Genomic DNA, 9,857 nt, shown 5'->3' with positions numbered 1-9,857 from the left:
ATCCTTCTAGCTACTCAAAAAAACTCAAGTCGTTTGGACCAATTCTAAAAAACTTATGCGATTTTAAAAACTGTCCGACTATTAATGCGAGCCACTGTAGCTAGCGAGTTGAAGGGCGCCGCGGCGAAGAAACACTTGCGTAGGAATTGTAGCGAAATGTTTATTGATTAAAGGCGTATTACAGTTTCAGGTTCTAAAAGGTATAGACGACGATCCCCTCGCTTGCACGATACTCCGTCAAAGCGAGCGTGCTCCTCGCTCCCTCGCCCGCGTGACGATCCCGGTTGCTTGTTACGCGCCCACGATACAATCGTGCTTTACAATTAATTAATTCATCTATCGGATTCGGCCGAGTACGCCAAGGACACTTGCGCTAGCTTCGGGACGGGTGAAGGACCTGCAGAGGGACAGGAAGAGGATGGAAAGGAGTGGAGGATAGGAAAGTGGAGGGAAGAAGATACCCCTGATCGGTGGATCCCTCGAGTTCCACGAAGGATCCACCGATCTCCCGTGTTCCTTTATTCCCGGGGCTGAAGAAGCCTCGCTCTCCGATCGCGCTGGTCTGATCGATGGATCCCAATCCAACCACCAGTTCCCAATTACAAATCGTCTCTTCGATTAACGCGCGAGGCGCCCACCGGTATCGGATCGCGATCGCGCGCCAGGCAGAATCTCCTTTCGCCGGTGATCAGCCGCGCGGTGAATTGAAGTTACGTTTCGACCGCGTTGCCCGCAGATCCTCCCGATAGAACGCGCTAACGCTGGTTACTGCGAGCTCCAGGCGTACATTAATATAATATACGCTCGACAAGAGCCGCGGGCGATGGATCGTTTCCCCTATTCACGTTTCCCGATGATCGGTCGGCTCTGCGAGGATCTTTTCTATCTTCCTCCTCGTTCGTTTCTTCTCAGGGGCGGAAGGGTGAAGGGAGGGTGGCCACGGAGGTTGAATTCATTGGCGTACTCGGCCCGAACGAGCGTGTCGTGGCGCTGATTGTGAGTGGAGGGAAATGGTGGACGGGATTTTGACCGAATCGGCGTAGAAACGTTTCGTCTCCTCCAACGGCGGCTCTCTTCTCTCGGTCGCGCGGAACAAACGGCGCTCCTCCGTTCATTCGTGCGAGTCGACGTCGTTGTCGATGCGACTGCTTCGTATCCCGGTCTTGCCCGTCCACGGGTAGATGTCCGGGCACGCCTGGCAGGTCTTCATGTACCTCACGCCGCTCTTGTGCCAGAGGTTGCAGACTCGAGGGTTGTTGCACTTCTTCGGCCGGTCCTGCGGCGGTTTAAGAGGAACTCGGGTTAGAGATCGAACTGGCGAATGTGCGGGTGGAAGGATGCTCTTAGACAGAAGGGTAGAAGGGTAGCAATTGGGGAATCAGGGTCCAAGTAACCCTTTCGCGATTTACATTTTACTAGTCGCTAGGTTTCGCCAGGGATTTGCTCGCAAGAGCCACCTGTTGAAGGCAACGAACCAGGCCTTTCGTGAGCGAAAGGTCCCAATGGTAGGGCACAATCGTCGATCTTGGCCTGGTCCAAATCTGAACCGAACCCCGAACCGAACGCCACTTGAGCAGTTAGACGGAGCAAGGCAAGTGATCTACTTTTCACCAACCTAGGTATAAAAATTAGTGACATAAAAGACGGAAAAAATATTCCAAAACCAAAGCAATCGGAGGTAGATACTTAACCCTTCGTTGATGCACCTCCTTCTTCGATCAACTTTGACATACCTGGGTGGCCCACACCCAGAGCAATTTTTGAACAACTGCCATTATCATCTAAAGAATCCAATCGTCATAAAAAAAATCGTGGATCAGTATTAAGGTCTCCAGAATATATTCCAATAGTTTTTTTTATTCAAATTGAATCACAGTTTTTGTAAACAAATTCTAGATTACCATATGTCGAGGAAAAACGAAGAAAATATTTAAATAGTTGTAACTTTTACAAATTTCAATATTAGAAGCTAAAAATCTACAGAGGTGTTGCTCGGGTATAATATTTTGAGAGAGAAAATAGTTTGTAAGTCAGCTTTGGGGGAAAGGTATTCATTTGGCATGTAGAAGGTACAGAGCGTCAAAATCAGCTTATGGGTGGCTCACACCCAGAGCAATTTTTGAACAACTGCCATTATCATCTAAAGAATCCAATCGTCATAAAAAAAATCGTGGATCAGTATTAAGGTCTCTAGAATATATTCCAACAGTTTTTTCTATTCAAATTGAATCACAGTTTTTGTAAACAAATTCTAGATTACCATGTGTCGAGGAAAAACGAAGAAAATCTTTAAATAGTTGTAACTTTTACAAATTTCAATATTAGAAGCTAAAAATCTACAGAGGCGTTGCTCGGGTATAATAGTTTGAGGGAGAAAATAGTTTGTAAGTCAGCTTTGGGGAAAAGGTATTCATTTTGCATGTAGAAGGTACAGAGCGTCAAAATCAGCTTATGGGTGGCTCACACCCAGAGTGTCAACGAAGGGTTAAAAACTGGAACCCCGGTTCGGGATTCGGTTCAGATCTGGACCGGGCTTTACCTTCTTTTGCAACCACCCGCGGTTGCACTTCGAAGGTAAGAGCAAAAGTTGGTCGGACCTCTACTAGTGACTTCTACTAGTTTTTAAGTAACTACCTCCGATTGCTTTGGTTTTGGAATATTTTTTTCCTTATTTCACCAAGTTTTATACGTAGGATGGCGAAAAGGCGAGGCCCAGCTACAGCTGTTATTAGGCCTATCCTCTGTATAGTGTCCAAGCATAATTGAAACTAAAACTAAAGACTGAAATTAAATCTAACAACTAAAACTAAAAGCTAGTAGCTAATATGTTTTAGAGGATCAAAAAATAACAAGTAGGTGCGTGTTTCTTTATTTGGACCCGTTTGCATATTTAGTAGATGTAATCATCCCTCGAAGTTGTGAGAAGAGTTACAAAAGTCACTGACGACAGAAGGTCATCCATACAGCAAGTTCTGCCGCTAATAAAATTTATATCAAGCATTATTCGACACAATGTTATAATATTCTTTAAGGGATAATTCCGGTTAGCGTGCCAATAAATTCAGCGACTTTCAGGAATTTATTGCGACGAAAATAATTATAGTAAGGGAATAAAACTTTCTCTATTTATTAAACTACATTTCTACAGTAAATAAAAAATATAAAAGTAATACAATTCTTGCTTTTAAAATGCTTTCGCTTTCATGCCTCGCTCGTGAAGGCGATTTCAGCTGTCAGACTTATTTAAACTCAAAAATCCAAACACCTCTTCTTATGTACTTTGATGGGTGCTTTCACCCCTAAATATGCAAACAAACCAAAATAAAAAACCACGTAGGTACCTATTTGTTACCTTTCAGTCCTCTAAAACACGTCCGAAAACCAAAAACAATCTGAGACGGGCACCCACAAAACCTCTCCTTGTTAGATTCAGGGTGAGACTAGTTACCCCCCTGTTTACTTACCGGGTAGTTGCATCCAAATGGTTCAAAGGTGTGCATGAGTGGCAAGGGCGTAGGGTTTCTGACCCACTGGATCGCCTGCGAGTTGGTCACCACCCAGACGTCATCCATCGCGACTATGGTGTCGAGGAAGGAGATGAAGCCTTCTTTATGATGAGGCTGGGTGAACCAGGCGGCGTGGTAGAAGAGCCCGAAGGGCGCTCTGTAACAGAATATACCCTTTCAGAGATGCGCTGCTTGATAAGGAGTCCAGCAAGAAGCGGGAGCAAGGCGAACCTGTTGGTGGTGTAGTGTCTCTCGAAGTTCTTGATCAGCATCTTGTAAACGCCGTCAGCGGTCGGCGGATTGCTGCAGGCATCTCCCATCGAGCATCTACCTCCGTTCAGGTCTTGCCACATCACCATAGGAACTTCCCAAAGGCCTGGGTAGGACCTGGTGGGACAGGGCGGGATCATGCAGTCATGGAAGAGCTTGTAGTCGAGGGTGTACGGCCAGCTGGGCGGTCGATTCTCGTAGATCGGCATCGAGGAGTCGTAGGTGAAGTTCGTGTCCCAGAGCATCTTGAACATGTTGTTCCCCCCGACCTGCTCGGTGAATAGAACGATCGTTAGACTGTCCCGTGGTGTTCTCGCAGCTCTGGGAAGTCAATATTACCGATAGGAAAGGAGCTCGCATCCCTCTGACATCTTCCAGCTTCACGCCTCCGTAGGCAGACAGGATTTCACGCTGCCCGGCAACTTCTCGCGCCCACTTTCGCTGAGAGAACTGCTCACCGAAGCTGTGCCTGTTACGAGCATATTTTATACCATTCTGTCGATCGTTAAGCTTATGCGTAGGGGACAAGCGATCGCGGAGCCAGAATCCAGGAAGCTCGATCGTTAGTCAGAGATCTGAGTGTACGTTGGAGCTGCGATAGAAACTATGAGAGCGGTGATTGGAGGCTTGTATCGTTGGCCATCTCTTGTTGGTAATAAGCGTAGCTCTGCTCGGTGATTCAATGTAAACACTTCCATTATAAAACTGTAGTCACCGTCACTCTGATCGTTTAACGTTGCTCCAACGTAACCGCACCGTAAAGCCGGGGATCCACCTGGAAGCTAAGCTAAGCTATGCTAGGTTTTAGCTTAGCTTTAGGTGGAAACGGTTTCTTAAGAATGTACTGAAGCTAATTTTTTTAAAACGTAGCGTCTGATAGCATAGCTTAGCTTCTAGGTGGATTCCCAGCTTAAGCTACGCTATGCCATGATACGTTTTAAAAAAATTAGTTTTAATACATTCTTATGGAACCGTTTCCACCGAAAGCTAAGCTGGAACATAGCATAACTTAGCTTGGCTTCCAGGTGGAGTCCCGGGTTAAGGGGTCATGCTCAGTCAGGAGGCCGAAAAAAGGGTGGTCTTTGGAAATTTTTTACTCAGAAGCTATAACACATTTCTCAAAAAATCTTTTTTCCTTTTAAGGATTGCATCTAGTACCGTGCATTGTAATTTTTTTATTTAAAAATATTTAGCAATAACTGAGTTATTGTTTATCACTCGAAGGCTTCTGCGGTGATCACTGCTGCTCGAAAGTCGATGATCTAAAATAAAAAATTCAAAAGAATTTACTCATTATATTGTATTGTCTAGTATTTGAACGAAGGATTTTTCGAAATATTAATTTGGGAAAAAATGGCTGATGTTTAAAGTAAAAGTTTCAATTTTTATCATAAATCTTGCTTGATTTTCGCCAATTAAAAGAAAACTAAGCATCGGATAAAAAAATCCTTCGTTCAAATACTAGATAATATAATATAATAAGTAAATTCGTTTGAAATTTTTATTTTCGATGATCGACCTTCGAGCAGCAGTGGTCACCGCAGAAGCTTTTTCTTGAGAGAACCTTCGAGTGATAGACAATAACTCAGTTATTAATAAATATTTTTAAATAAAAAAATTACGATGCACGGTACTAGGTGCAATCCTTAAAAGGAAAAAAGATTTTTCGAGAAATGTGTTATAGCTTTTGAGTAAAAAATTTCCAAAGACCACCCTTATTTTCAGCCTCCTGTAGGGCCCCAAGAAGCTCCCTCGCTCAGGAACCAAAAAACCAACTGTTGCAAAGGTGGCTTTCGCTAACAAGTAGTTCCCGGACAACGAACAAAGCGGCCCGTTCGATTAATAACAGGTTCTACCGATCGTTTCCCACACTCTGGCCCGCAGCTAGGTGCGAAAGCGTCGACTTCAGATCGCCCAAGCGGCTGGTGCCTTTAATCTGCCGACTAATGAAGCTGGCGTTAGTTACTAATTGATCGGCGTAATGACGGAGCGTGAACGGCGATGATCGGCCGCCAATTGCCGCGGCTCTTAAGCCCCGTGCTTGCACAATGGTATAATGGAAACGTGATTGATGATCGAGGAGAGACGGCCAGGTAACTCCGCGCTCGGTTAAATCGATCAATACGGCTAGAGACCATCCCGGGGTTGGGGGGTGGGGGGTACGTACAGGACGGCGTATAGGGCTTCTACGGAAACGTGGCCGACAGGTCAGGCTCTGTGTACTTACGAAACCGTGTGGGAGGCAATCTCATGGCCAGCGGCATAGAGATTTTGGACCTGGCTGTAGTCTGTCCACTCGTGGGAGACGTAGAACGTGGCGGAGATGGGGCAGCCGTTCGGATTTTTCCTGCCCTTCTCGAACAGGTCCGCGTAGAGACCCTTGTTCAGGTCGTTCACCGAATCGTCGAACGTCAGCAGAACGATCTGCGGTATCTCCTCCGGCAGGTAGTCACCTGTTTTTTGTTTTTTTTTTTTTCATCGGGAAGGGTGGAGGAGGGGCGCGTGGGCACACGGGTGGCGTGTCGATCGTGTTTGTTGGGTTTTATTTGTTGGTGGTGGTCGTGGCGTGTAGATGTGGTTACGTGTCGACGATGTGGAGCGATGGTGTCGCGCGTGGCGGCGGATCAGAGGTGGTGGCGCGTGATGGGAATTGCGAGGGATGGCGAGGTGATGCGACCAGGCAGAGAGATAGAGATAGAGTGAGAGAGAGAGAAGAGAGCGAAAAGAGAAAAGTTGCGGTTAGCTCGCGTTCATTAGTATACGGCACAGGTGCGGCACGCGGCTGGTGAAACCGCCTCGCGACCCGTGTCATCCTTCATCTCCGATCGCGGGCCCGTTTTCACCAGCCGACCACCGCAATCTCAATTTCATCGCGATCCCCGACGATCCTCTAATTGCCCGGCCGGAGCCGCAAACGGAAGCGGCGCAATTCGTTCCGGAAGGACGGCAGCGGATGGTAGCGGATCAGCTCCTACGCGAACGCTCCGATGGAACAACGCTCGCCTCATCAACGCGGGACATCGCGACGCGATACCATCCGCTCCTTTCTTCGGACGCGGCGGCGCCGCTTTTCCCAGGCCAACAATGCAGCGTCCTGTCGAATCTTACTTTCAGATGAGTTCGATTTTCCCCCCGCGACTGGCGCTCGCGGAACCGCCACCTTTTCGCTGGCACCTCGGTGGACGTTGCGCTCCACTTTGCCGCGCGAGAGTTAGAGGACCGTGCGAGGAGCGAAGCGTCTCCAAGAGCAGCGAGTGGATCAAGTCTCCGGAGAGATCTTAGAAGTGGATATCGCCTGGCGTTGAAGCCTGGGGGTTTGAAGAAGGGTGTCCGCCACTTGTTCCACTCGCTGCGCCCTCCTCCCTCGAGACGCCCTCGGGGAAGAGGGCTAAAAAGTTGTGCGCCCAGAGGGGGAACGTTAGTCGCAGGCTGAGGCGATGACGTTCGATTTCCACCAAGCGTCGCGATTATCTAAACGGCTATTAAGAGATGGCTGCTGTGCCCGCTGATCCTCGGCCTAATAGACCCTCCAGTTGCACTTACGAGACTGTGTGCGATGCCATTTCGTGGCCGTCCGCGTACAGGTTTTGCACCTGGCTATAATCGGTCCACTCGTGCGACACGTAGAACGTGGCCGCGATCGGGCAGCCGTTCGGGTTCTTACGTCCGCTTTCGAACAGATCGGCGTACAACGGTTTGTTCAGATCGTTCACCGCGTCGTCGAACGTCAGCAGAACGATCTGCGGCGTCTGTTCCGCCGGGATTCCACCTGGATCATTACGAGAAACGTTACCGATCCTCCGCGAGAGGCCAATTGCCCACCGATTTCCCGGCTTCTGGAGAATCATCGCCAGCTCCCGGTGCCAGTGCGATCTGACAGAGGGATCGCGAGAGATGCTACTCCTCCGAGGTGTACCGCGCGTGGTTCCTCAATTGAATGGTCGCTGGATTAAAAACGGGACGTGGGCAGAGGACAGCCGTCGAGTGGATCCTTCCTTTTGATTCATGCGAGCCTCGTGCTTGCGCAATCCTCCCCAGACGACGCAGGAAGACTCAGCTAGGCGTCTTTTAATAGCTCGTACTACGAGCCGCCCGCGGGAAATATTATTACCCTGACGCGACGCTCGTTCGTCGGACGGTTCGGATATCCGCGAGGAGACGCGGACGTTAGTTGGGAGCCCGGTCACGCCGGGGGCTTTCGATTTCGAGCAGCCCCGCGCGCAACGGCGAGCGACTAGGCGGATCTGTTTCACTTTCGAGCTGACCGTAGGACGGTTACGCGTAACGCTAGAATCGGAGAAAGTCTTTGCGGCTGCTAAACCGATCGGCTAAACTTAACATTCGCGGAGCGCGCGGACGCTTGCGTCACTGCCTGCCCACGTCCCCTGTTCTTCGCGGCGACATCGATCCCAGTTTTCCGCGTGTGTATCGCGGTTAGGCGGCGTTCGGGCTGTCGAATCTCGCGTCGTCCGCCTCCCCAAATCGCCTTGTACGTCGCGCGCGAAGAGGCGCGCTGTTGCGCGGGGGTTTTGTAGGAGCTGGCTCACCTGGAATGTCGGCGCCGCCGCAGCTGCAGTCAGGAAGCAGGCAGACGTCCTTGCGACACTTGGCCGCGGGTTTGTCGACCTGGGGGGTCGGGTAGATCGGCGCGGGCCTCGTCGGCGGGTACCTGTAGATGTCGATGAACTCCTGCGCCTTGGACACGATTTCCGTGGACGGTTTCAAGGTTGGCCGCAACCGCCTGCAAGCACCGAGTTACCGAGTTCACGGAGGCGAGCGCGAGACACCGTCGCGCGGACATCGCCGGTTGCTCGCGATTTCGTTTCGACGGGCAATCGTTTGGGTGCGTTTAACGGCGATCGGCTCTGCAGCTTGCGCGCAATTAACTACTTTCTAGCTGCGTTAATTCGACCGCCAGGTACGTTCACCTCTGAGCAGCGACACTATTGGCGCGAGTAGGTGGAACGTAGATCTCAAGGTTCCCGATTCAGCGGATCGAGCGTCTGCTTTTGGAATCGCGTAGATTAGATCATTCTCGGAGGAGGCCGGACTCTTGCGCGGGATTCGTCGAGGAGACGTGTCCATATTTGCATCTATCGATTTTAATCCTGCGAATGCAGAGTGTAATGGATTCCTATTGCCAAAAGGAATTTTCCTTTTCCAAGGTGGAAGCCTTCGGGGCTTATCACGTATTTTCGCTTTCTTAATATAACTTTGGTACTCCTTTAGAATTGAGATAGAGCACGGAAATGTCTCATAAAGAGTCCTTGTAGAAAAGACTGTAAGTGGCGAAAATTAAATTCTATACTGTAGTATTTCCATTGGCACTAGGGATTGCAAATCGGTAAATCGGTTTGAAGCTTTTTTTCACTGATAACGTAGTAGATGTCGACGGAATTATGCGCTATATATATGCGCTACATTGCTATATATACAATTTTTACCGGTAATTCCCCAAATTTTTACCGGGAATTCGATAAATTACGTGTTTCTCGATATTTACCGGTAAATTACGTATTTCTCGATATTTACCGGTAAATTACGTATTTCTCGATATTTGGCGGTAGATCGCGAGAAATAGAAGCGCAAATATGTACCGCATAATTCCGTCGACATCTACTCCGTTATCAGTGAAAAAAAGCTTCAAACCGATTTATCGGTTTGCAATCCCTAATTAGCACGTAGAATATTTTCCAAAACAGTTTATTTATTTTTTAATTCTGACACCTACAGTGTCTTCCACGAGGTCTCTTCAGTTCTAGTATTCAAAGTTTTGCTGTATCCTGGCTACGTCACAAAGTTATGCCAGAAAGCAAGAAACGCCTCAACTTTGAGGGTAGATTTCCCCCTTCGAGGTCCACCCGACTCCCACACCAGTTCGCGCCCTGACATTTCTGTGAACCAACGTCTCGTTGCAAGAATCCCGAGCACTCGTTCCAACCTCTACGAGAAACTCGCAGAAATCATGTATAGCTCCTCGGTTACAGAGGAGTCTGAACTCACGGCGGTGCGGTGCCACGGTTGATCTGCTGCGGGCGACCTCGGCTGAAAGAGAAACAGGAAAGGATTGAAGATAGCGCC

General features: G+C 48.8%; 1 protein-coding gene across 3 annotated transcripts in view; it reads right to left on the bottom strand.

Moving 5' to 3' along the window:
• Positions 1 to 140: 140 nt before the first annotated feature.
• The window catches only part of Cda5 (Chitin deacetylase-like 5), a 61,373-nt gene continuing 51,656 nt past the window's right edge, over positions 141 to 9,857 (bottom strand). For 2 of the 3 annotated variants that reach the window (XM_076829462.1, XM_076829464.1), the window contains exons 10-16: positions 9,780 to 9,821; positions 8,324 to 8,517; positions 6,004 to 6,229; positions 4,116 to 4,245; positions 3,738 to 4,045; positions 3,465 to 3,663; positions 141 to 1,276 (exon numbers count right to left, since the gene is read on the bottom strand). In XM_076829462.1, the coding sequence (XP_076685577.1) occupies positions 1,112 to 1,276; positions 3,465 to 3,663; positions 3,738 to 4,045; positions 4,116 to 4,245; positions 6,004 to 6,229; positions 8,324 to 8,517; positions 9,780 to 9,821 (1,264 nt within the window). In that variant the 3' untranslated portion in view covers positions 141 to 1,111. Of the gene's footprint in view, positions 1,277 to 3,464; positions 3,664 to 3,737; positions 4,046 to 4,115; positions 4,246 to 6,003; positions 6,230 to 7,319; positions 7,546 to 8,323; positions 8,518 to 9,779; positions 9,822 to 9,857 lie in introns of all 3 variants that reach the window. The other variant, XM_076829463.1, reaches the window with a different exon arrangement.

Source organism: Andrena cerasifolii, chromosome 16 (assembly GCF_050908995.1).
Source record: "Andrena cerasifolii isolate SP2316 chromosome 16, iyAndCera1_principal, whole genome shotgun sequence".
In the NCBI taxonomy this organism is placed as follows: domain Eukaryota; kingdom Metazoa; phylum Arthropoda; class Insecta; order Hymenoptera; family Andrenidae; genus Andrena; species Andrena cerasifolii.
This window is presented reverse-complemented; position numbering and strand designations above follow the sequence as displayed.